We start from the raw sequence: 27,915 nt of genomic DNA on the forward strand, positions 1-27,915 counted from the left end.
TTTTTAAGAATACACTCATATTATGTGAATCTATAGAAAAATGTTAGTGAAATATTTTCATTAAATACTCAGTAGTTTTGGCAAGATGTGTTATACAATACTTTATGAAATCCTACCTTACAGCCAATATTTTAAATATTATGTGAAATATATTTTTCTTCCATGGGCAATAGAACACAAGGTCTTTTATTATTTTCTAATATTGCATAGGCTTAGGAAAAGTTAGAGCAAATAGGCATTTTGGGTTCCCAGTGCAGGAGGACTGAATGCAGCTCACATAACATCTCTGCAGGATGACATTCTCTATCTATGTCCTCCATATTTGGCCACCCAGTCTGTTCTTCCATGTACTGGCTGAATTGTTGGTGGGCGAGTTAAAATATTCATGGGTTTTGTTGCTGAATTGTAAGTAGTACCTGGTAACTGAGCATGAGCAGCTTTGGTTTTCCAAGAATAATCTGAAAGGAACAAGAACCCAGAATCAATTACAGTTAAAAAGTATTTCACTGCTTCATAGATTGAAGAATGAGAGCTTAAAGATGACTTGTGAAACTCGAGGATGCTAACAGTCTTACTGTGGTCTCTGGTATGCTGCCTATACTTGCTTTCAGATAAGGTTACTATTTGCAGAAGTTTCTGTATCTTACTAGTAGTTTTCATCTCCTGGACATGGGTTTTGCAACAATCCCCGTTGAAAACATTTGAGACTGAAATTTAGTGAAAAAGCTGACATGAATGTATACAAGTCTATACCTCTTATCACAATACTGCTACAGAAACTAAGTGTTTTTCTCTTTATCTCAATTATTTGAAAAAAAGTCAGCATTTAATGCTAATGTTGATAAACTTGGTAAGGCCTAAACAGCCTAGACTGAAGCACAGCTTCTGGAGACCCTCATGTTCCTTTTGAGATTTTATGCCTTTTATTCCCCTCCTGCTTAGTGGAGAGCTCCTAGTATACCTGCTGGTGAGTCCTCTTCCTCCCAGTTTCCCACTTCTCTCTTGATTTCATAGGATCTCTTGTAAGTCCTCACTCTTTTTTCCTTATATTGGCATCTTCCTGGTCTCATAAGCATTAGTAGTAGTGCACTACTTCATTCCTGGCCTTCCTACATGGATTTTCCCTTTTCCTGTATTTCAGGTACTCACTACTTCCTCAAGCTTGCTATAACTTAAGTATTTGCACTGCTCCAGTAGTTGACAGCTGTTGCTTTTCACATTCATCACCAATTCTTCCATTTTCCCAAGCCTTTGAAGTCGTTTGGGATCCCTGGTATCCAGACTTCTGCAACACCTTATTGTTTTTTTGTTTTTGTTTTTGTTTTAGCGTTCCTAAAGTATGTCTTGCCCCTTCCATTCCTACTTTCATAGTTTAGCATTCTGTTATTATAGATTACTGATACTTCTTTTAAAATCAGTGTTCTGATTTTAATCTTTTTTAATTTTAATTTTTCTCTTGCGTCTACATATTATTGTTTCTTATGAAAGCCACCTGTTTTTTCTGGTATTTTTCAACAGTAGAATCTGTTTGGCAAAGTTGAGGATTAAGGCATCTAAAAAGGAGGAATCTCAAGGAACTGAAACTACTGAGGGTTTCATCTTTTTGGAAACTAATATTGTTCCCATTTATTTTAAGACGGCATTCCCCATATTTCAGCAGCAAACAATTCCCATCTGGCCTCTCTGGGCAATGAAGGACACTTTTCTCAGCACTCAGCATTTTCCTCAGAAAAATTTACCTTTTATACTTCATTACATTATTTCAATTCTGACATTAAAATACTTAATAGAACAAACAAAGAGAGCAAAAACAAATGAGAGCATAACTTATTTCAGAAAGTAAAAAGGTAACGAATAGAAATTTACAGTTGGGTAATAGAAAGCAATGGGTCACCAAAAAATGTTACTATTTAAATAAGGACAGATAGCAGATAAAATCTGCCATTTACTTCATCTTTATCTCTCTAGCCGTACAAATCTGCAGTTTTTAGGCTCAGTATGAGGGGTTTAAGCAATAGGATTCTCGCTCTTCTCCAGGACATAAAATATCTCCTAATTGACTTCCATCTGCCAGCCTTTCTGACTTTCACTACACATTTTTCACTTCTAATTACAGATTAACAATGATTTTATTTCCCTTTGGATCACCATAAGTAATTTCTTTTCATTCTCACTATTCACAGCAGTCTAGAGATAGCTGCAAATTTTGTCCTCCTGTGAACTTCTTGATCCACACACTGTGACAAATCAAAATGAGAGCTGCTGTTCCAGCAATGAGTCAATAAGATAATGAAGTGCAGCTACAGTCTTCCCTGGCGGGTTTCTCATCAACACAGGCTCAGTATATGCGTAAAGTTAGGAATATTTTTTGTATGCATACAGTTATGCATATCTTTGTATTCATGCTGCCTCCTTCCTTCCTTCCTTATCTCCTCAGAAGTCACTTGCAAGTTCCTTAAGAGGGAGCAGACAACTGAAAATAGCAAGTCAGCAAAATAAGCAACGTTCTTAAGCAGGAGCATACCAGACTGGTCTGCCACAGGCCACTTAATTAAACAAATCACAGTTTAGGGCCTTACTATATCCTCTAAAATAACTAGACAAATGTTCTTGGAAGGTTTACTCACAAACTAGTTTCTCCTGCAACCTGAGCACTTTTATTAATCTTCTCTAGATCAGAAACGTATCAATAAGGAAAGTGCTCAGAACATACATATCTTAGAGGAGAGAAGGTAACAGTTACATTCAAATAGATTTCACGTTGCTTTCAACTGATAAAGGAAGCAAGTTTTTTTTTGTTTTATGTAATGCACAGCCATGTCATTACGACATCATAGCTATTCAGAATTAGTCATTTACATTATAGAAAATAAAAACCCAATGAGAGTGTAGCAACTTTCAGACTTTCACTTCATAAAACACTGCCTCTTGTGACATTTAAAGGATGGAAGTTATGCCATGTCAGCATCCGCAGACTTGCATAGCCAACACAGTGAGATGAAGACACAATGAAAAACCATCTTACATGACCACAACAGAAGCTGTAGACCAGATGAGGCCATTAAATAAGAGAGCAATTAATTTTAATTTACTGCTTACAGGTTATCTGTGAATTTACTAAATCACTTGAGGAAGGTCTTTGCCTTTTTTGACATTGTTGGGACTGTTGTAAGCATGGATCAGCATCATTCCATTGTATTAGATGAGATTATAATGAAGATGGACTCATATATTGCATTAAGTTTTCTGCCTGATGCTTTATTTACATTTAACATGGCCTCACAAAACAGGACAGCTCCATGCCACAACAGTTACTGTCAAGAAAGTTCCTACAAATCCACTGAAATACAAGATGGTTTTCTAACCTGAATTATTCTATTTGTATATTTACTAATTGGTGACAGTACCAATTCTTACTGGCTACATAAATCATGCATTTGTGTCAAATCTGTATGATCATTTACTATCAAATTGTAGAGTTACGTAGTTTTACAACTCTGTTTAGCCCTTGGCTAATCAAAACCAGTTTAGCAAACAGTCCAGACCTTCTAGAACAAAAAGTTTGCATCTTTATTTTCTCTTTTACCTAACAATAGTAACAATAGCTTCTTCGGGTAACAGGATTGCCTCTAGATACCTGTGTTCAATTCACTTATGTTATATAAAAGTCTCAGACATAACTTCTTACAAAGCTTGAGGAAAACCTCACTAAAGACTAATAAATCTCTTAGGAAGTGTGGGAAATGAACATCTCTATTTGCTTCAGATGTGTATGACAGGTAAAGGGATGTTTCTTACCTGAGGCGGATGCACCAAAAGGGGCTAGCTGTATCCGTTGTCCAGCTGATCCAACTTCTTTTTTATGAAAAGAAGGGATATATCCTCCTAGTGGGTTGTAAGCAGCACCACCTACAAAGCCAGGATTTCCTGTTGATGTTACAGAGTTTTAATATTTTCAGCTGCACTCAGAAAATCTTGCCTGCTTTTTATAGTCACTTCAAAACATATTTACAGTACCATAAGACTACTAAGTATGTGTTCTTCAAAAACTCCAGCTGTTATGTGTTGAGAAGCAGCATATATTCATTGCTTTGTATGTTAGTTGGACCCTTTAAAGCACCGAACAAAACCTCTTAAGTTTATGCTCCAGTACATGTGATGCTGCAATTTAGAAGATGTAAAGACAGCAAAGCAGAAAAAACATTTCATGTGTACTTTCATAAAACTCAGACCTTATTTAAAAAAAAAAAAAAGACCTTATGCTGAGTTATAGAGAAAGCAGTATCTTACGTTTTACTGGCAGATACTTTCTTTACTAGAAGCTAGTTCAAGCACTTCAATATTCAAAAATTAGTAGTAAATAGTAGTCTTATACTCCACATTTTGGGCCTACATCTATCTAAAAATAGATCCAAACTCCTCTTGTGGTAAGTGGTGCACCACTTGAAGTCGACTTTGCTAGTTCCACAATTAAAGGCCTTCTATGAAAGTCAGACCCAGATCCCCTCTCTCTGGAATTGTGTGTATAATTTTACTGTACCTGGTTTTGGTCCAGATTTTTATTTACAGCAGTGCTATGTTGGGCAGGCTGACATAATCACCCCCACTTGGAATTTACACACAAAATTAGTACTGAGATTATTTTCAAAGGGCAGAGGGTTCTTTTACAATATTTAAATTGCCCCTGCTCCAAGCAAATTTCTTATCCTCTCTCTGTCAGTCATCACTGTGACAGTGTTAGACTGTGTATGCTGGTGCAATGTCCAGAGGAAAACAGTTTTCTCTGGTGTGGTTCCACATTCAGTAGTATTAAATTTGTGAACTACAAGTCCATACACAGCTGTTTTAATTTGACTTATAGCAAATAGAGCATTTTTTATCACAATAACATTCAGGATGGTTTCAATGGTAGCTCTGGTAAAACACATAATATCTGATTTGACAGAGTTTTTCTGTTTCCTAAATCTGTGGCTTCAGAAGAATCCCCAAATGCTCCTCTTCACACAAACATCCCCACCCCCCTGTGATAATTTCAGAACTCAAAGCAGTGGATCTATAAGCTGTAAAATTGGTTTTCTACAAACCGCAAATGACTCCTCAGCTAATTACAGCTGTGTTGGGTCATACTATGCCTTTCTTTTCAGAAGCATTAATAAAACATGTTCAGCTGAACTCAGTTTTGCCAGCCACCCCAAACTGCCACTTGTATCAATCCTGAGAACAGCTAAGTCTGTATGTGGCTTCCCTGTATCTGATCTGACACCAGTTCCCAGTACAATAAGGAATGACACAAAAGTCCCAATGAAAAATACAGCTTTAATGAAGTATTCCAATAAAATGTAACTTCTTAATCTTTTGTTTTTCTTCCTTTTCAGAAATGTGCCTGAAAAACAAAAACAACACAATTTTAGTGGTTCATTCACCTGCCTGTGCATATACACACACATACATTCTCCTCTTCTTCCCAATTCCGATACCTAATTATTTCACTGGGAGTGGTTCATGGGTGTCCTTTGACAGCTCAGCAGTATTCCTTGTAATCCTGAGGTCTGAGAATAAAAACATGGCAGGCCACTATTAATATAATCTCAAAAAGACTACTTCTGCCTGCCTCTTATCTGCAGCTCAGCAAAGCGGCCGGTCAAAAATTGCTCAGCCATCTTTCATCTCCCCTTACCCGTCAATGTCCAATGTTCTTTACGAGCCCTTCTGTGGAAATAGAAGAGGGCAGCCAGGAGGAACAGTCTGGGAGAAACTGAAGGAGTGATCTTTTGCTGGATGGGAACAAGGGAGGGAAAAAAGAGCATGTCAATACAAAACAAAAGAACTCCAAATAAAAATGTAAAATCTATTGCAGAGCAAGCCATAAATCATTCCTTACCTTTGACCACTGCTGTACAAGAGAAGAGGTTCTCACTAGAATCCCCATCAGTCATCCAGGTGGTCTGGCAGCAGGTGTACAGGCAGATACTGATGGCCATCATGTCAGCAAGCATAAACTTAGCTTAGGCAGTAGCCCCTGCCTCGCACAACACATACCTGATTCTTCATAAAGGATGAAGTCATTGAATCATTTGAGGTGAGCAGCAAGTTAAGAAAAAATGATGAACAGTTGCAATGAGGTATATCGCAAAGGCAGTATGTGCCTGAGGTGCCAGAAACTGTGGGAGACGTGAAACATTCCAGCAGCTTTACAATGCTTGCAGTGAACAGTGTGTTTACATACAAACTAGGCTGCCTGGAAACCTGATTTTCCCCTATTACTCTGTAACTCCACTGAAGTCAATGCAATCACAGCACTGTGAGATCGGTGTAATAGATGGAGAATCATAATTCAGTCAATCGTGCAAGTCACAAACGCTACTGTGAACAAACAGTCCTTCAGCAGAGGTGCATATGCTTCTCCTTTAGAATCAGTTCTTCACCATTATCCAGCAACAGTGCAATTATATGCTGTGGCTTATAATTATGATAATAAAATATGCTCTGCCCTTAAAACAGAACAAGCGCCAAGGGTTCAAGACAAAGTTAGTCAGTCACTTACTGGAACACTCAGATATTCTTTAAAGGAATTTAATAAGCACATGTACTCAATTTCTTCTCTCATATTTCAAAGGATTGCAATGGTGTAATTTAGGACAGTCTGCATGTGGGGGGAAATGACTCCCCTTCCTTTGCTGTAAGAGCACCTCATCACTAACAGTTTAATTCTGTGCTCAGTAAAGTTAATGGTGAAGATCCCATTTCCTTTAAAAGACCAAAATCAACAACTGATCTTACTTGGTTTCAACACAGATAGAGAAGTGCGTTCCAGTTTTGTCAGTATAAAAAGAAAAATAAAGGAGTCATTAAATACTTGTATTTGTTTTACTTGAGTTCATCCAGCTGACAACTCCAAAGAGTAGAATTTGAAGAGGAACCAGTTTTCCACGATGCTTTACCCTGAGATAAGCAAGATTGACTTCATCTGTTTCCCTGCTTCTACATGTCACTGAAAGATAGTTACTAAAGCATAACTCATTGTTAAGTTGACCCTCTGTCTTAATTCTTTCAGCCCAAAGAGTCTTGGCCTAAAGCAGTCACAATAAAGGTTTGACAAAATAGTATTACAACTGAAAATGAATTATGTAACAATTTGCAATCTGCATTGTAAGTGCAATTTTAAAAAGAAAATGTAAAACATAAATATGAAAGGTGCAAAGAACCAAGCTATAATTGCTATAAATTACCTTTTGGATCCTCTAATCTTTCATTCAACCTTTCTTTGCATGATAGTTTTTCAAYTGGTAAAATTAAGTTCTCTTCTGTAGAGAAGGAAGATGAAAGGAAGAAAAAGTTGGAAAGACAGTACTTTAGAAAAGCTGAGTGAAGAACCTGGCTAGGTGATGTAAAAGAAATGAGGAAAAACAAATCAAGAATTCACTCCCATCTTTTCACAAGCAGGAAACATTATTCTCTAACTAGCTACTTTACAAGGCCCTTTCTAATAATGGAATCAAAATGTAATTTTTCAACAATGCAGTCACACTGTAGTCACACAAATACATAAATCACACAAGTTTAAGCACTCAGGCACATCTGCCAAGTTGACTGATCATAACCTTGTAATTCTTCATAAGAAAGCATTTGGAAGTATTTGTTGTTAACTTATTTCATCTTAGGACAATGTTGCGGGTAAGGAAAAAAGTGCAGGCACTTAAAGAAACCAAATTTAGTTAAATAAACTGTAAACAGCAGTGTCAACTTTCAATCCAATTAATATGAAAAATGAATACATATAGTTTACATGTGCTACATTTCCCTGATTTGTGCCCCAGCTATCCTGCTTTTGCATGCATCTGTCTTAAACGTTGCTGCCTCCCCATTACATGAAAGATCAGCACATCCAATTTAAGATATTGATGGAAATAATGCTAAGTATTTTCAAACATCCAAAATAGTTTTGTTTTATTTTTTTTTTCTTTAAACTTTTTAGCAGATAGCCCAAGTAAGCCATTATGGAGAAAAGCAGGATTTTTAACCAACAGAATTCAGCCGATTTTCTTTTCAGTCCAATTCAGTAGGTAGATGCCTAGCCTCTTGATGCATACATTTGGAAACTGAGCCCCTCACCTTTCTGTACCTCATCCCTTTTCAAGAGTATTTTATGATCAAATTAATTAATTCTGAGGCATGCAGAAACTATATTTCTGAAACTAAAGAGATGTATATGCTGACTACTTAAGTCTCTTCAATTCCATCAGAATTCTAATGGGCACTATAATATTTCCATTTCCTAATTTCTTTTGCATAGTTTCATATGAGCAACTCATACCTCACAGGGAAAAGCAGGTTTGATGACAGTGCAGGGTGGCTACTAAAGTTCTGTTAAAAAGGCGTGCAGTATCTGCATGGAAGCAAGCCTCCTAAAGTTTGCCTTGTACGAGCATGTTAGGCTAGGTGCGTTATTGGCATTAATGCATTTGGAGCGATCTGTGCCAGCTGGGCAATAGGTCCGAAGCTGTTAATTAGGTAACCTCCCATTCCAATGGGATAGGATTGTGTAGAGCATAGGGTTTGGTGGTCAGAAGATAAGGCTTTTTTTTTTTAGTCATGAGTCTGATCTTTTCTTACTGTGAACTCTTAGGTAAGTCATTTAACTTTCTTGAATCTTAATTTTAACTCTATAAAATAGCAATAATGGTGTTTTTCACACAACAAAGTAGTACTAAAGGCACCCTGTTGCAAGTTTCTTGCCGAAAATAATGGAATTTTTCATGCAGCAAAGTATTTGAGACAAGGTTTGTAGATTATTAAAAGAAGCATTAGGCAATATGATTAGGCAATAATTTTATTATATGAGCTCATCACCCAATATCTTGTGTTCATATGTGGGACTGCTGTTTTACAGTGTCCCACGTCACACTGATTGAGCAGTAAGGAGGTCAAACTAGTTGCTTAGATTAATTAGATGTGATAATAGGTCTAAGAGGATTATGGACAAAATTTGTCTGAGCTTTGTAATAGGAACTAGTCTGTACTTCCTTTATGCTCTGAAAGCAAAATAAGTAGCTTACATTTGAAAATGTTGTTATTTTAAGAGTATGTAATGAAAACGGAGGGAAAAAAAAGAGGCACAGAAGATAAGCCTGATAGTAGAAGTTAAACCAGAAGGCTTTAACTAAACTAACTGTATAAAGTATGATGTGACACAGTGTGACTGTTTTTAATTACACCTTTACCTGTATTATTTTTGTTGAAAGACAGTCTTCCTCCAACATGTCCTAGCGGTTTAGTAAACAACTGGTTGTTCCAGGTTCCATAAGATCCTTCTTTACCGGCTGCTACTAAAGACACACTCTTAGGGTTTACACCTTAAAAAATAAATTATGTCAAATGCTGTAAAAATCAGTCTCCAAGCATAACAATTCAAACAATGAAAAATTGACATTTCTAAAAAAATAAAACAACACTGCATTATTTGTGGTATAATGTAAACACCATTAATGTGAGTCAAAGAACAATGTTCACTGATTAGGTTAGATTTCACAATGGAACCATGAAAACAGGACACACTTATTAAAAAAAAAAAACTTTTTTTCAGGCTTTCAAGACAACAGCTTTTAAAGTCTATTTAGTACAGTCACTTGGTTTGTATAAAACCATAAACTCATTACTGATATTTTGACTTTCAAACAGTTAACACAGATTAAATACACCTATCAAAAACTGGGCTTCTCAAAGCTGAAAATAAACTTTCTTCAATGGTTAAGTTTAGAAGTAGGACAAGGAGGTTCTTGTCACTTCTGCATGTTAGGAACATTAAAAGAGTTAATGGGATTACACAGCATGAAAGCAGCTTCCAGATCTAGTGGTGACAGACTAAGAGTAATACTGACAAATAACAAATATGCTCCTTGGAGCTATTTTTAGCTTAAATGCTGATATTAATTATTTTTTATAACTATGCCTTTCTCATTGAAAAAACTACTAAAAAGAGAGAAGCATTAAAAGTAAGTTTTTTAAAAAAAGATAAGAAATGGAGATTAACTTTCTGTTTGTGTTACTTTTGGATAGAGAAACATTTTTTGTGGACTTAGACTCTTGAGTCTCTGGGTATCCTATTTGACATTCAAGAAGTGACTTTATTCAAAAGTTACTGCTGGCCTAATGAATTCCTGGGAAATTAGTGATACATTCTGGGAAATGTGTAATAAAACACCTTGCCTGGCAATCAGGAATTCCTCTGTGAGCCAGCTAAGTTCTTATATGTACATTACAGTAGAAGTCATAATACACTTACTGTAATTGCACAAACCACCACATAAAGAAAAGATAGTAAGTAAGGCACCAAGGAAATCACTTTATTACAGAGTATATTCAGAAAACTAACTGAAGGATATGCTCCCTTTTCTTTCTCTCTTCCCATTCTTATTCCTAGCAATTACATCATTTCATGTTATTCAACTCACAAAATCACTCAGATTTAGACTATATTATCTATTTATTCCTAAGGAAAATGACTGTCTTGTGAAGAGAAGCATGTGTATGAATTCCTACCAGCGTGAGTGGACAATGTTTTTAAACACTTCTTACCAAGAAGAGCAACTGTGCTTTTCAGAACTTTAAGTCCAAAAAACCCCAAGCTTCCAGATATTGCAAAACTGAGAACTGTGCGCTATAGGTAGTTTCTTCAGTCCTCAGATAACCTTCTAATGGTCAGTCAGAATATACTCTGAGGTGTCCAAGAGATCTTAGATTCATATCACTGAGAGTGTTTTATATGCTAGTGATCATAAGAGTGCCTGTGAACTATTATGCTGTGTAAGCAGTGCTGAGCTCTCTTTCACCTCTACATAGCCAGGATCTTCTGCATCTGTTGTGATGAGGTATGGTCCTGCAAAACATTTAACCCAACACTTGAAAGATTAGCCAGGTTATGAAAAGTAAAATTATCTAGTGTGAAATCTAAAGTTTAATTGTACTGCATGTAGATTGTTCACAGCTTGTGTTTTCCTTACCATACTTTTCCCCTTACCAGGTAGATATCTTGATTGTCTCAGATAGTACTGTTTTGCTGATGTATTTGATATTCCAGAATCGTTTCTCATTGGAACCTTATTTTCATCTCCTGACTGGATACAACCTGAAGCCTTTGGATCTGGCACACTGAAAAATCAAAATGTTCAGACAATGTAACCAAAAACTTCAGCTCAGAATACCACAAGCTGACACTAGCCTGAACAGTACAGTGCTATTCTCTCACCCTGCCTTCATCAGTAGAGTTTATTCCCACTGAAAGTAACAGTCAAATCTCCTACAACATGAGTTTGACTGGGACTTTAAAAAAAGCGTATCCGACACTATTTAATGACTGTTCATGGTGTTCTTTGAATGCTTAACCTGTTTTTTCAATTCATACGTAAACTGTTGCTAATAATAAATTAAAATGTACCAAAATATATCAGCTGATAATGTTTGCAGTGCTACTTTAGAAAGTACAGAAGAAAGTAATTGCTTTACATGTGAAAAAGTGCAATACTAGAGGAAAGTTTGTAGAATGATTCCCCCCCCCGCCCCAGTTCAGATACCCTATATGCTTCCTCAGTTAATAGGAAACGGAGGAAACTTGAGATGTATTTTAATTTATGAAAATTCTATGAAAAAGTAGGATTGTATCTCATTGAGGTAGTTACTGAAATGAATGAAAGTGGAACTGTGTATATGAATGGAGAATTTGACTTTAAATCAAAGTTTTAATAAAAAGCAACTAAAGACTTTTTTTTAAAAAAAAAAGAAATAACGCAAGTATATATGCAAAATAGCAAGTSACATCACCATAGTAAGAAGTCTTTTTGTTAAAAGAGCTCAGTGGGAAAATAAGATTAGGCAGAAGAATTAAAAAAGCAAAGGTGAGATTACTCCTCAAAAAAGAAGGGGGGAAGGCATTCTGTGCAGTTGTCCTTCCATGAATCTCACTTAATCTCTTAAAGAAAGAATGTTTACATTTAGAAGATTTTTTTTTCCAAAACCAATGAAAAAAAATTAAGGCAGACAAAACTGTGTAATCCAAGCAGTACATGACAGGCAGCATATGCCACCCTTCCTCATTCCTCATGCTGTGAACAAGTTCAAAATAAGTGAGCTTCCCTTGGAAAAACTGGGTAGTTTAAGAATCGGCCTACTGAATAAAGGCAAATGTGGATAAGTGTTGCAAAATTTTCCCTAACTTAGGTGACAAAGGAAATGAACTTAGTTTCAGTAAAACACACAGGTTTCTTAAAAACAAGACAAACACCCAAAACTTAAGTGCCTGAAAACAAATTTGATTCAGCTTGGATATTGCTGTTATATCATGACCACACCCGAATCTGGTCTGCTGATAAAGCAATTTGCATCCTTGCAGAGCTTCGTTGACTTAAATGTTAGCAGGTTTGTTTTACCAATGCATAAATCTACTGGACACTGTGAGCCATGAAAACTGTGATTTTAAAATTACAGGACTTACCTAAAAAGACATTCCTTGTTTTTCTTTTCTTTTAACAGTGCAATGCTAGGCTTCTTTGAATATGACATTCCAAATTCAGTGTCATCCAAGTCATCCCAGCTGTCCACAGCCTTTACCAAAGTCTGACCCCATCGTCTCCTGCAGCCTTTAAGACCTACTGCACCATTCTGAGGGCCACTAGCTGCTTTCTATTTTAAATAAGGAAAAAAAAAAAGCTTCAATTCAATTCTCAAACTTTGTATTTTACATCTAGCTCACTTCCTGAATGTGAGGAACTTCGAGAATTTTTCCCCTTGTGTTTTGTGCCTGTTTTGGTTTGAGTCCCTGAATGACTTTAGATGCAAAACATATAACAACATTGAGAGGTATTCTGAAGTAGCTCAGTTGGATTGTCAACATTAAATTGCCCAAATCTATCTGAAGTAGTGAAGCTAATGTTCTATTTGCAGGTCCAATTCAGCCCTGAGGCTCTACTGCTGGTATCCTACAGAACCTTGCTCTTGACTGTGGAAGATAAACTGTCAGGAGTGGGGTAACGTGGTGCAGACCCTTCAGGGCAATCATGCTCAGGGTTTGGAGTGCCAATTGCCGTAGTCCCAAAGCAGGTATATCTTTCAGAAGTCAGTTCGGCCTTTCCTTAACATTCTCTGCCAAACAAACAATTAGATTATAAAGCTGTTCTTTCACCTGACTGTAGTTTGCTTTCCAGTATTTTCTGAATATCTGTTATTTTTAACATACTTTATATTGTAGTTCAGTAAGCATAAGTGGAAAACCAAATGAAGGGCACTTTTCTATTTTTATTTCAAAATCATTTTAGATACTCTTAAGATTTCAAACCAAAGTTTAATATGCATCTTGCTAAAAATCTTACTTTTAAATTCTGACAAGTTTAGGAATTTAAGGGAAGTGGTGAATTCCATGTGATTTACAGGTGCTCCTCACTTTGCAGCTATTTATTAATAGCCAATAGGCTGTAGTGAGAGAACTTATGTCCTAAAAAAGCCTCTAAGCTTTCTCAGGTATCTTCTTGCATGAGGCAAAGTAATTTCTAGCTTTCCATTTATTTAATGTATACTAACAATATTTTGTGAGCTGTTTCTCAAAGGTTAATAAGTGATAGCTGTTATAACTATGTATATGTCAGTAAAGGGTATTATAAATAAGCATACATTGTTACAAGCAATCTGTTCTTCTGATGTGCTGTAAAATTTTAATAAATGGATATTTCTATTGCCTAATTATCTATTTGTAATTCCTCTAATAAAGAGTATGACAATTTTCAGGGGATGTACTGGTTGCATATAGTAAGAGCTTGTGACAGAACCACCTGTCTAAATTAGCTATTACTGAAAACAACTTACTGGTGATAAGTTTTTACTGAGAGCTGGAAAAAACGGTTGTGCCTGAGGCTGCTGCTCTTTTGATATTTGCTGGTTAGTTGTATTCTGAGGCAACTGAATTTGCTGGAGAGGTGAGTGGTCAACCTTTGACGGGGGCTGTGGTTGTGGTTTGTCAGGTACATCAGGTGAAGAGAGAGGTTCTAGCCTGGCTACAGCTTCTAGTTTGGGTAGAGTTGGCTTTGGCTCTGTTGGCTGAACTGGTTTAAGAGGAATCTGCTTCTCCAAATATTGTGAAGGAGGTCCTAGGACTTGGCCAACTTGAAAGTAAGGGTACTTCAAAGCCTGGAAAAGAAGATAAAATTATACTTTAAACAGTTAATTTCAGTAACCACATCAAGGATCTAAACAAGTTTTTGTAAGTGTTTGAGGAAGCTCTACAGCACAGATGCAAGATGTATGCATAGTGAAATCATATGTAAACAGTATGTACAGAAAGCTGTCAGTTCTGTATTTTAAGCTTTTCTCATATAATTCAGTAAGATGAATCCACTTGTACAGGTTAGAGCAGTCATGTAGTTTTTTCCTCCTTTACTTCTAGGTTTTGTGGGGTCTGATTTTTGGAATGCATACTTAACAGCTAATGCTTATGTTATGGAAATAGCCAGTCTAGAAATATTTAGAATAAACAAATAGTTTACTAAGTTAAAGAGGATTTCTACATTCATGCAGTAACATATTTCCATCCAAAAATGTATTCTCCACTACAATATTAAATCCTCAGGGCTTTATTGCATGCTTCCAATCATAACCATCTTTTGATAATTCCTGATTCTTCGTTGTTGCTCAGTGAACAGCCTGATTTTTTTTTCTTTCTCTTTTTAATAGAAGTGTGATGGTTGCAATTCAATATTAATGTGTGGGTTTTGCAATTAGAATTTGTTAATGATTAAAATTTCTCCTTCATTTTCTTATTACCAACTTTCTCTTTTTTTGTTTAACATGCTTTGAAGCATATTCACTGTGTTTGCTGTGCCTTCATGGTGTTTATTAGGAAACTATAGCATCCATTTTCTCGCCAATGCATATTTCATTTTTTTTCTCTGACCTTTTCATATCCACCACTAGATGCACAATACAGACATACCATACTAACGCACTAGATCTTCCTATATCATAATAATACACTATGCTACTCTTTCTGGGTAGAATCCTACTCTGTTAGAGTTCTCAAAGAGATTTTTTGCCTCAGCTGCACTTGAGAGTTACTGCCTTTGTATACCATTTTCATGAATGTGCATTAAACTCTCCCTTTTGGCTATGAATTACACAACTGCTGCAGCTGCTTCCTTGACAACTCTCTTGGGCAAAACCCAGTTATTTACACAGTATGCCACATGGCCCTTTATAAAAGCAGAGATCTATAGTATTGGACTACAATTAGACCGCAGTGACTTTAACAATAGAAGTGCTTTAAAAAAGTGAAGAGAAATGGTTGCTCTACTTTGTACCATCTGCTTAACCATTTCTGAATCGCTTATGTTACATCTACCTATGATACCTTTCAATATGTTTTTTGTATTTCCCAACCATATTCCCCTTTTATACCTTCTAAATAGGATTGCATTAGGTATGAATACTCACAATCAACACACATACACGTCCTTGGTACTTGGCAATATGTATACTTCATATTTCTATTAACTTAGATAAAAACTGTGACCTTTGTGACCCACTGGTAAGTTCTTCACAAAGTTTGTCCCTTACCACTTAGTACAGTTTGCCATATCTCATAGTAAAAATAATCCTTAGCTCTTCCATACTGCTTTCCATCTGCAGCTTTATAAAAAGAAAGCTTAATTTTCAATATCTCCCTTCTTACAGAGAGGGGAGGAAAATGAAGCATGCAGAAGTGACATACAGTAACAATTCAGGAAACTTGTAGATTCTCAGATTTTAATCTGTCTTATACAAAGATAGTTTCAGAACATGCCAATACAGAAGACAACATTGCAGAAATAACTTAAGAGCTTATAATGTCAACTGAGCTACGTTTACAACATTTTCTTCTCACTACTCAGTCTCTTTCTCATCCAGGCCTTCAAAATACAAAGACTTTTCTCTGACCTGTAGTATTGCGACAATCAGTTTGTTTCCTTATCTAAAATATTTTAACAACGCAAGACAATGCTGTCTTATACTTAATCACTCAGGGGCTCGGACCTGACTTGCTGTAGGTCTTTTCTTTGGATTCCAGTTCAACATATCACTCATAAGCTGTATGGCTTCACTGCTTGCATTTGGGATGAGAGTTTTTAGGTTTATAGGGACACATTGTGGGAAGCGGAAATTCATGGCAGAAGCAAGGTGGTATCCTTCTGGCCAGTCACTCTGTTTAAAAGGAAAGAAAAATTAGTACAAAACCCCCCCAAAACACTAAGACTATATATCTTTGAGGTACTAGATCCAATTAAATTTTCTGGAACCTGAGTCATGCTTAGTCTGTGTAGCTCCTTCCTAAACAGTGGACAACAGACACTCCTGTTTTTCTTTGCAATTGCTATGCCACCTATAAATACAGCATCAGTCTCCAACGGCAGTCCTCCTCAAGCTCTCCCACAGGTAGGAGTGGAACTGTCAATGTGGATAATGCACTTAGATGTATCCTATCTGAAGGAGGAGAAAGTGCAGCAGTACCAGGAGCAGTAACACATACCACTGAAACAAGCTCAAACAGCTGACTTCAATGTATGTCCTTTATGGGAATACCAGAGGTGAGGCCTTTTCATCCAGTATACCATGTCTAGGTAACTGTGATGCAGCCTGTATCAGGTACCCCTGATTTCACCATTAAGAAATTCAATGATTAAATCACAACTGGACACTACTGCAAAAGGAAAAAACATGACCACCAGATGAAAGCTTTTTTTTTAAAATGCATCTAACTCTCAATAAATAAAGCATGAAGCCCTAAGTTGCTCAATTATTGCATTACCTGGATACAAAAACATAGGGTTAGGAAAGACCTTCAAGAGATCATCTAGTCCACGCCTTTGTCACTTCCTGACCGGTATTTGTCTCAAAAAACCTTCATTTCCTGCCATTCCACAACCCATCTAAACGGTCTATTCCAGAGCTTAATTCATCTCATGATTAGAAAACATAARTCTTTCTTGTAGCAATATAAGACCATTGCTAAGGGTCCTATCATCCATGGATGTGGAGAAGGACTATTTCTTTTCTCTCTAGAGCAGCCTTTTTATGCACTAGAAGATGTATTTCTTCTTCTTTCCTCCAGTCTTCCTTTGTATGGACTAAAGAAGTCCAAACAATTTGATTCCTGGGTCATGACTTTTTAAGTTTTTGCTCTTCTCTGGACTCCAATTTTTCTTTCTTGAAAGGCAAAACTTATAACTGAATACAATGTAGCAAATGGACCAGAAAGATTAGTTCATACGTCAGCAGACTGTACTCCTGTTTCTTACATGCTGGTACGGAATTTGTATTTCTTGCAACAAAACATTGTCAGTAATGATGTAGCACATCTCCTATGTCTTTTTCTATAGAAGTGTTACCTGGATAGTTATCCCCAGGTATTTATGCAGCTGATTACTCTTGCTTAAGTATAGCACTCTACACACTGCTAAAGAGTTTTTTTAAAAGATTACATCGCTAATTTTATAAGAAATTCTGCATTCTAGTCCTGTCTTCTAACCTACTCAGTCCTCCTCAGGCTGCTATCTGCCAATTTAAAAAGTAAAATTTATTCCATCGGAAGCCCTTTAGTACAATTGAAAATTTGTATTGGATCCAAAACCACTCTGAGTCCTATTCAATCTCTCTTTCATTCCGAGTGTGAACCACAGAGACTTATTCTCTGAATAATGTTTTCCAAAAGGTAATGCACCTATCCTGCAGTTTGTTCATATTAATATGCTGATGAGAATGTTATGAGGAACAGCATCAGAAGCCTTACTGAAGCCAGTGTATGATATTGCTTCTCCTCTATCCACAAAGTTTGTTACACTACTAAAGGAGTAAGTTTGATTGATTTGATAGAATTTGGTCTTAACRCATCATATTGCCTTTACTCATCTTATATACTTAAACAACTTACAATTTTAGCTCCGTTAACACAATCTATGGTAATCACAGAGCCCAATTATAACTATAAACCAAGTCTGATAAAAATAAATAAGTCTCAAGATTTCAGGTGACTTGCTATTCCACCACAGAGAATAATTTGTTCATGTAAATGAACAGAGGTAAACTCTGTCCTTCTCCACTGCCTCTCCCTCTGTTACTGGAGTTGATGACATTTTGTCTGCCAGAGATAAGGACAAAGGGACGATTTAGATCCGAGAAGCAACAGCTAAGTGTCGAACTGGTGAAGTATAGGGATAGAGTGAAAGCAGTACAATTGAGAAATGAAGAATGCATTTCAATTTCTCAAAAAGATATATTTGGAATTATTTCACCACTGCCAAATTTCAGTTAAGGAAAACACATTTCATTAAACTCTCCTTTTCAGACTGTCATTAGCTTTTTCATTAAATTAGCATACTCATAGTGAACCATCATTGCCAATTCTTGAACAGGGTAACAGAAATGCATCTGTAACAGTGTTATAAGCCTCTACCAAAAATAGTTGCCTGCCACAATAATCAATAAAAAAAACTCAACAGACAAAATCATTAATATGGTATGGTATTACGCACTTAGACAACTAACAGGAAGGCAAACTAATGAAGGCACCTTCTGGGCATAATTCCTATAATTACTTATTACAATACAATGGAATGAATAAAAATGTACATTTGAAAAACATACTATTTGTGAAACTTTATCTGCAGAAATGGTCTTACAACATAGTTGCTTGTGCTTTTTCAGAATGTAGAAAAATACTTCACCGGTAACAAATGCAGTCTTTGTTGTTGTAATTCCTATCATAAAATTTAAGTAGTCTTTTTAYGCAGTGATCTCCCTGAAGAATGCCTTAGCATTGTTGTAAGGAGATAAAATTCCCAAGTCTGCCCAGCAGATGACAGAGGCACAAAGGAACTAATTACTGCTTCCTGATCCTAGGGCTGATTTACAGGGACTCTAACCCCTAAGGTCATTAGAAGAGGCTACAATTTTCTCCGAAATATTCAGCTGATAACATCCTCCTCCTTTACCAAGCAATGAGCTTGCTGGTCAGGAAATGATAGAGTGTAAACAGTCTTGATTTGCTTCTGTTCAACCACTAAGGCTACAGAAAAACCACATTGGCTGATGGGCAACATCCCTCTGCTACACATTTTGAAATTCTCCCTCTGATCTCCTTTTGCTTCCAGAGCTTGTTTGTGCTATAAACTGAAAATATTCCAAAAACTAGAATACCGTTTTCTTTCACAAGTATACTTATATATAAGTCTACTTATAAGTGTATATATATAAAAAGTATGTAAGTCTACTTATAAGTGTGTATATAGAGAGAGTATATATAAAGTATATAAGTATACTTATATACTATATATACAAATATTGTATATATGTATATGCATATATTGTGTATATATAGTATATAAGTATACTTATATACTACACACACACACATATATAAAAACATTCTTTTCCTTTTCCTAGATTTGTGAGCTGCTTAAGGAAAGAATCTTTTAACAGCAGGCTTTGAAAACTCAAGTCTTGAAATAATGCCACATACTACACATTATTTTTGATTCCCAGTTGTCATAGAAAGCACTATTTTACACATAACAATTTTCATTTAATCCTCCAGATTCAAATTCCACTTCCACTACCTATCATGGATAATTCCCAACCCCTGACCTTTCACACTCTGCTCTGTCATGAATTTGCACCTGTTTCTCAGTATCTTCTCTTGGATATCCTCCCACGACTTCAAGCTCTGCATGTTCCTAGCTAACCTTATTCTATTTATGTTTTAAGATTTCTGTTCYTCGTGTTTCTATTGCTAACAGCTCCTTTACTGGATAAGGATTATGCTTTATTTTATATTGGTACAACACCAATGAAATTGGTGTCCCCCTCCCCTTATTTTTCCAAGATCTAGAGACTCTCAGTGTTCAGCCAGTTATTTCACAAAGTTCTAAATGCTCCCCCAGATGAAATGAGAACATACACCTGCCAGCTCTTACCTTAGCTATTGTAATTTTCTTCTCCAAAAAACATTTGTGTTATGTGATCTTTCTTGAATTTACACAAAATGTTGAAGGTAAGTTTATTTTCTGTCTTTTACTCTTTACACAGTGTTAATCCAATCAGTTCTGAAATTTCTTCACGTGCCTTCATCAGATACCTTAGTTTCAAGATTTAAGACAAGTCTATCCCTGCTTACATGTTCCTTTTTTCTTAATCTTAGGTATCCTTTCTAACTTTACTTTCCTGCTTGACCTTTTTCAAGATGCTGTGTTGGTTTTCTCAAATCATAGCTTTTGCACTTGTTTCAAGCCACTTTCTAGCAGTTCATTTTCCTCTAAACAGCCTTCAACTTTTCCTTCAAACTCTCCATTCGTGAAGCTTTCTTGTCTGCATGCATATCTGCATGTGTTTCTGTATGTCTCAATAGTTGTTGCATTCCAATTAGTTCATGTTTGAATTAGTCAGCTATTCAACACAAGTAATGTCGTATAACACTCATAATTCAACGAATTGAGCGTGTTTAGTTGGTATAAAAAAAWTTTGATGTTTACTTGTAGAAAACATTGGTTATGTAAAACAAATTCTTTTCTCACTTGTTCATATATCTATTTGTTTAAACAACTTTTTAACTGAAGTAAATATAATTCTGTGCATTTTCATATACTCTTTCCATGCATTTTCATATTTTTATACCCAAATATCCCCTGCAGATTTGAAATAGTATTTAGGCCTTTCAGGAAATAATTGAAAATAATTCTTTTTCTCTATAAACTACTACACATTTTTCTCCACTACTTTTTATTGTTAAGAATATATAATGAAAGATTTGTGTTCAAGCTCAAATGTTCCTTTTATGCTTAAAAAAACCCCCMAAACTTGTCTTACTTATATTAACTTCTACAAACTCCAAATTCTGGGTACCAGCCTAGAAGAATTATGGTTTTGTGAAAGGAAAACAAATCAGCTGTGGCAAATGAAATCCTAGGAAGTTTGGGGGCTTTTTCCTAAGATGTGTGGCTTTAGATAATTAAGTTACACAGTTGTATCTGGCTTTCATTACAGAGGAGAGAAAGGTTACACATAATAGTACAGTATAGATCAGACACTAAGATACAACAAAAGACTAGTATTATATGCCTCAGTAGGAGTTTAGAAAAAGAAATATGGTGGAGAAAACCTTAACAGGGACTTCTCTGCAGAAAGGTCCATGACCCTATTTGTAGAGGCAGCTGGCTGGCCTGTAGTGTGCTTGACCAGATGAATGTGGCACGTATGATACCGGAGCAAGAGAAAGCCTCAAGTCTGCAGGAAACTTACTAAAACAATAATTTATATGTAAGTTCTGAAAGTGAGATAAATTCAACATTACGTAATTACTTTATTTTGCTTGATTTTTTTTTTTTAATTATTATGTGAAGTGTTCCAAAAGTCTTACCTTTTTTGGAGTCCCTAATACTTGACAAATTTTGAAGATTTCATCTACTTCACTTGTCCCTGGGAAAAGAGGTCTTAGCATGTATAGTTCAGCCATTATGCTGCCAACTGCCCATATATCAATAGGAGAGCTATAAATTGATGATCTTAGCAAAACTTCAGGAGCACGGTACCTATGGGAATGGAAAGAAATTATAGGTAAAATCAAAATGAGAAGCAGTGAAAGGTAACTACTTAAGATCATGTATTAACGCCATAATACACTTACCACCTGGTAGAAACATAATCTGTATATGGTGGCTGAGATCTTAGCTCTCTAGCCAAACCAAAATCAGCTATTTTCACAAGTTCTGGACCCATACATAGAAGGTTTTCAGGCTTCATATCTCTATGAAAAAATCCTATAGAAGACCAGACAGAAAAGAATGACAAATAGTTGCGTTATCACTTCTTAAAGAGCAAGCTCTAAGAGCATCATCCAAAACTTACTTTGGGATGTTTTGGAAGACTGTAGCTTTTTATTTTATCCATTTTAATTCAAAATAAGAGAATGGCAAAACAACAAAAACAAAACACATTTTCCTCTCCAATAATTATTAACACATTTTTAAATTAAAAAATGAAAACTGTCATTAACATGCTAGGAAAATGAATTAGCTATTGCAACAGTATCAAGTAACAAACCAATTTCAGAATGAAATCTTTGACAAAAACTACAACTGTTTCATCAGCTTTGTATAATGGAAATTGGAGCATCTGACACCATAAACTGGTTTATAAAATTCCTTGAAGAATTTAAGCTAGTTTGTTTATCATTGTGAGAGCAATTTGCACATAGAAGCATTTAAAGGATTTCAAAATTCTGCTCTGGAATGCTAATACTAGTAATGCAGAAACATAAAGTTTCTTTAATGCTTAGTGTTGGCTTGAGCACCTATATGTCTGGAGTTCTTAATTTTAAAACCATCTTAGAGGTTAAATYACTGAGGAAATTAATTCTGCTGTTTAATTAGAAATACTATTTGTTATAAATCAATTTGAAATTCACTCACTACACTACAACAAACCATTTGATTTCTGCATGCAGAAACTGACAACTGTAAGCAATCAGCTGAAATTATTACAGTAAAATGTCATTTTTCAAATTTATCATACCTGTCATTCCCAAATGTAATTTAGAAATGGTAGATTTTCCTAAGCTCTAATTTTCTCACCTATTTTAGGCAGAAAGGAGGACAGGAAAGAGGATGCCAACAATAAGACAACAGTATATGATCTTGCTCAGAAAGACATGAAACACCAATTTATGGGTATTGGATAATGCCAGAAAACAGAACCGGTCATTCATGTGAACCCATCAACAGGCCTTGCCACAGTACATGAAAACTAATCAGAAGTCACCGTGACCATTGCTTCTTATTCATTCTTGGTGAATATTTTATTTTCCATGGAAAGTTTTAGGGATAAAAATGTGATGAGAAAGACAAGAACAAAATAAATGAGTTGAACAGGAGAGCAGAATACTACTTTTTTAAATGTAAAGGAGCTTAATACCAGTATATCAGAATGCAGTTTACAGACAGATATTGAACATGAAAATTAAAAGTTTTGTAAATACTATGAAACTTTGTTGTTGTAAGCACACAGCACCTCTTCTTTATAATGAGCTGTTGGTGCTTGTAATTGCTTAAAAAAAAAAAAAAAAAAGCCTCACGTCTTAAAATATTTGTAGCAGATTGTATTTGATAGGGAGACTGTTTGCATTTTCTTAGTGAGCAAATTATTCTAATGTTTTTGTAGACTTATGGCACCATATTAATTATAATATCTTAAGACAGGAGAAACTGCCATCCGTAAAGTATCAATGCTCCTTAAAGAGATCCTTTTCTAGGAAGTAGAGAGAAATGCACAGTATAGCACAGCATGCAGGTTATCTTTAGTTTGTTTTTTCATCTGGCATCTAAGGAAGAAAAAGTACTAAACACCCTATGAATTTTTGAAATGTTGAATTCCAATGCTTTCAAAAATAAATGGGAACATCTGAAGGTATAAAAAGCAACATATAGCTTCAGGTATGGTTTAAAAATGCACTATACTTGAAGTAGATGGGAATACTTTTTATTAGAGATTATTAATAGACTTTGCCAGATTTTTTATTCATGTTATTACTGTGCATTACCTTCTTTTTTTTTAGAAAAATGCAACAGAGTTAAACTCTATTACACCTACCGTGTTTATGGATAAAAGCTAGCCCTTGTAATATCTGATACATAATGTTTCTGATGACTGACTCAGGGAACAACTTGTTTCTGTGAAGAAACAGATTAACAACTTCATGTAATTAAAAAAACAAACAAACTGTATGAATGTATTTTTTCCTATAAGGCAAAACATATGCTTTTCTTCATTTTGTACACCATATCATAAACAGATGAAAACAGATCTGCCAAGTCTTGCGCTCAAAGCAAGACAGACACAACAGCTCTTGTCTCAAAACTCCCTTGCTGCCAGGCCTTAATCTCACTCTCCTTCAGTGTTGCACAGGGACTTCTCTGCAGAAAGGTCCATGACACTATTTGTAGATGCAGCTGGCTGGCCTGTAGCGTGCCTGAGCAGATGAATGTGGCACGCACAATACCAGAGCAAGCAAGAGACTGCATGGCATAGCACTGCGGTAGGTGAGCTATCCAGTTGTACCCTCAAGGGAATCCTGTTTGAGAGCAATGCCTCTCAGCTGCAGGGTAACACTGTGCTGGTACAGCTAGCAGCTATCACAGGATGCGAAGCTCAGAGCATTGCTCATTGAGAGATTAGGCATGCGCTAAAGTCTGAAGAGAACAAATGTTAACGGCAAAAGAATTCAGGAAAGAAAAAAATTATTAACAGCAGGGTTTGCAAAGTGGACTTTGCAATAGGACCTGCCTTGTTATGTACAGTTTATCCAAACCGCAACATGAGGCAGTCCATACATAGTTTTTTCTCACCAGTATGCATGCATGTACATGCAGGTGACCACCTTCACCTTAAACCAAATCCACGGACAAAAGCAGTATGAACAGGATTTATCTAGTCCTTCATAAATTAGAGTGAAGGCTAAAAATAATGGTATTTAGAATTTCTCTCATGGCTCAGTACACACTGAAGGCATGCAATCTATTGCATAACAACTGAACAAAGTATTATTCCCAGAAGTATTATAAATTGAGCAATGCAGAATACTACCCTCCGTATGCAAGTACAGCAGCTCCTGTTCACATCAGTGGGGCTGCAATAAGAGCCTAAAACAGAAATTCCAACATGTTCCTCAAGATAGCATAAAAGTCACAAAATAAAACACCATAGCACATTATCTGTTCTGTGAAAGAAACATACCTGTCCTTCATTAATTGATAGAGATTTTCCTTCATGTATTCAAACACAAAGTAAAGGTGGTCATTTTCTCGGATGACTTCTTTCAGTTTTATTATATTGGCATGATTCAGCTTCTTCAGAGACTGTAATACAGCAAAATATGGATTCAGAAAATTTGACAGTGAGTTTGGTTCCTTACCAGAGCTAAATTTTTACCTATAAAAGTTTCTAGCTGAGTTGAAGAGTAACACACAAAAAAAAATATAGGTCCCTACAATGAAAAACAGTTCTGAAGCTGTAACATCTTTTGCTTACAGAATTGAATAAGAAAACCCAGCGTTTTTTTTTTAAAGATGCGGTCTTTTTGTTATGAAATTCTCATGAACAAGGATTCTCTCTTATACGCTTTCTTTTTGGAAAGGCTGATTATCTGCAATGTCCAATAATTTAAACCTAAATTATGGATACCCAGCTCATCTGACAGGCAGTTTTGTGTATACAGAGAATAAGATGCCTGAAACATGGGATGACTCGAAATTTAAGTCCRTATTTTCAAGTGTCAGGCCTGGTCCTATCACTTGGCTAGCCAAAACTCCCAGTGCTTTCTACAAATGGCCCAAATACAAGATATGAGAACTGGATATACATCTAATAATCTACCAGTAAAGAAAGAACAGGCTGCTAAAACACCAAAAGGCTGGTTATCAATTTTATTTCCTCTATCAAAGGTAGGGGGCTTTGCTACAGGACATGGCCACTGCTTGAGGATGGTGGGATATTCCACAACTCAGGAGGTACTCTAGGAGTGCCAGCAGCCCATGGTGGCTGTGAAACCTATCATCCTGGTTCAAAGATTTCTGCTCGAGTTTGACCTTATGCTTGGACACAGTAGATGCCCTTTTCCTTCATGCAAACCTAATCAGATATTTTATTAAATAGGATATGTTCACAGTTTTACCTTGACTTCTCTCAAATTCATACATTCATCCCATGAATAGAACTTTCTTTTCATTCTGAAATAGAAGTCCACACAAAGTATTTTAAGTAAATAGTACAGAATGCTTTTAGAACAAAATAAGACCCAAACATGCTATTTTTCCAAGTGTAGCACTAGCTGTATTTTGAACTAAATTTCAAACATACTAGAACACCCATCAATAACATAAATAAAACAAATTCAGCTCCTGGATTTGCTAAAAATTTAAGTGTTTAGTGATTAATCATTGCAGACATATTTTTACAGATGTAATTAGCCAGACAGACCAAGATACTACAAGGTATTTCTACAAACATCAGGGACACAAAATCCTGTTGTATCATTTGAACTGTGCCCTTAATTGCAAGGGAAACAACAATGACACAGTGCATAAAATGTGGATATTTGAAACAAGAAAAATCACCTATTTGTGCCTTAGTTGCAGATTTTATGAAAACAAGAATAATTACATTTTTGAAATCTGAAGAGTATTTTAAGTGCTGAACACTATAATTAGACATCTGACTTGATCAGTCATTTTTACAAACCCTTTTTTATTAAGTTATTTAATAGAGAATAAAAATTTATTTATTCTTCCAAGGAATAAGCATACATACATACATATAGAGTCTCTAAACTAACCACTATGTGTACCAATGTAACACATTTATGTGCAAGTCTTGCATAGATACAAACATGTATATTAGGTGTTGCTCAGACCTTGGGATTTGGTTGTGAATTTCATGTTGTTTAATGTGTTTCTGAAAAGTTCTGCCTCCTAGAGTGACTCTGTTTAAAACTGAGATTTTATTTTAAAATAAATATATCTGCCATCTAACCYGCCCCCCACAAAACTCCAAATTTAAAATCACAAAAACATTGCAAACCCTGAAATCATGAGAATGAAAAACTAGAAAAATAATGTTCACAAAATAYTGTTCCTTTTGCCTAGAAGTCATAAAAATAATCACAGAAATTTTTTTTGAGTCTTGATTCATTTTATTAACTTTAGGTAACAGTACTAGCTGTGTATGGAGAAACCCAAAACTCTCTGCAATTCTCAAAGCAGAAGTTAGTCAATTATATTCCAATTACCTTTCCACAGTAGATCCATAAAAGGAAAAAAAATCCCAGCAACATTTAATTTCTGGTATTTCTACCTATGTTTTGTCTTTTGCTTTGCAATTCTGTAGGAATAAAGGGGAATATTCCCCACTCCTCTAATACAATTTTTGTTGTTTTGTAATAATCTTTTCAGGCAAATATGACAATGCTATTGATTATGCACAACATAACTTTGTTAGACCCAAGGAGATATCCTTTATTTACCTGACCAGACTGTTATTTATCACTGTAGTAATATCTGACACTTGCACAGTACATAAGAAGGTTTTGGGGGTCGGGGGGTTCAAACCTACCCATTGAGAGGCATGTTATCTGTTTTTACAATTCATATAAATATTATGGGAAAACAAAATCTCCCTAACCTATCAACTGTATGTTCAATTTTGCTTTTCCATTGGCATTAGCCTAACAACATTTTAGAAGGAAGCACATTCTAACTGAACAAAAGCAGCATGTAATTTTATAAGCCAAGACGCATCAGTAACTTACGCAAACTGATGTGTCTCACTATTGATAACCTAGCTGAAAGTCTGACACAAGATGACTTAGTTAAGCATCTTAATAGAAAAAATATTTTTGTTAACGTTAATTTTCTTGGGAAAAAACAAGCAGTCCTTTGTTCCTGTACACAGATGGTAGGCAACAACATCATAAAGCTTTTCCAAGTATGTTTACTGAGTAACACGTACCTTTTGATAGCCACAAGTTCTCCTGACTCGTTGCTCTTCCCCATCAACACACTGCCATAGGTGCCATCGCCCAGTTGTTTCATGGTAGTGTAACGGTTCATTTTGTAAGACCAGGATAGCCAAAAGCTTTGGAAATACTAAATGCCTTCTGTTTTATTAATGGATTCTGCACTCTTATTTTCTTAAAGAAATTTTCTTCTTCTAGACTGTTTTACATTGATGAATGTCTTCTCATAATTAAGCAGGATATTTGCTGGTCTGCTCCAAATTATAGTTATTCTGAGATCCAGATATAAAGTTTAAGAAAGAAGAGGACATGGTCATTCTCATATAGATCCTTAAAAAAATAAA

General features: G+C 35.7%; 1 protein-coding gene across 3 annotated transcripts; it reads right to left on the reverse strand.

Annotated features, from left to right (window-relative positions):
* Positions 1 to 303: 303 nt before the first annotated feature.
* MAK (male germ cell associated kinase) lies at positions 304 to 27,915 on the reverse strand. 3 transcript variants are annotated; one of them, XM_026064275.1, is made up of 14 exons: positions 27,565 to 27,915; positions 25,733 to 25,787; positions 24,796 to 24,917; positions 23,653 to 23,732; positions 21,692 to 21,824; positions 21,425 to 21,596; positions 16,051 to 16,218; positions 13,852 to 14,172; positions 12,488 to 12,654; positions 11,018 to 11,148; positions 9,222 to 9,353; positions 7,230 to 7,304; positions 3,799 to 3,927; positions 304 to 458 (listed from the first exon to the last, which is right to left on the reverse strand). In XM_026064275.1, exons 1-14 carry the CDS (start codon positions 27,663 to 27,665, stop codon positions 304 to 306), a joined length of 1,941 nt encoding a protein of 646 aa, XP_025920060.1. In that variant the 5' UTR covers positions 27,666 to 27,915. The 3 variants fall into 3 exon arrangements, with proteins under 3 accessions (XP_025920060.1, XP_025920061.1, XP_025920062.1); XM_026064276.1 differs by lacking the exon at positions 7,230 to 7,304; XM_026064277.1 differs by lacking the exons at positions 3,799 to 3,927; positions 7,230 to 7,304.

Source organism: Apteryx rowi, unplaced genomic scaffold, assembly GCF_003343035.1.
Source record: "Apteryx rowi isolate R43461 unplaced genomic scaffold, aptRow1 scaffold_212, whole genome shotgun sequence".
Lineage (NCBI taxonomy): Eukaryota > Metazoa > Chordata > Aves > Apterygiformes > Apterygidae > Apteryx > Apteryx rowi.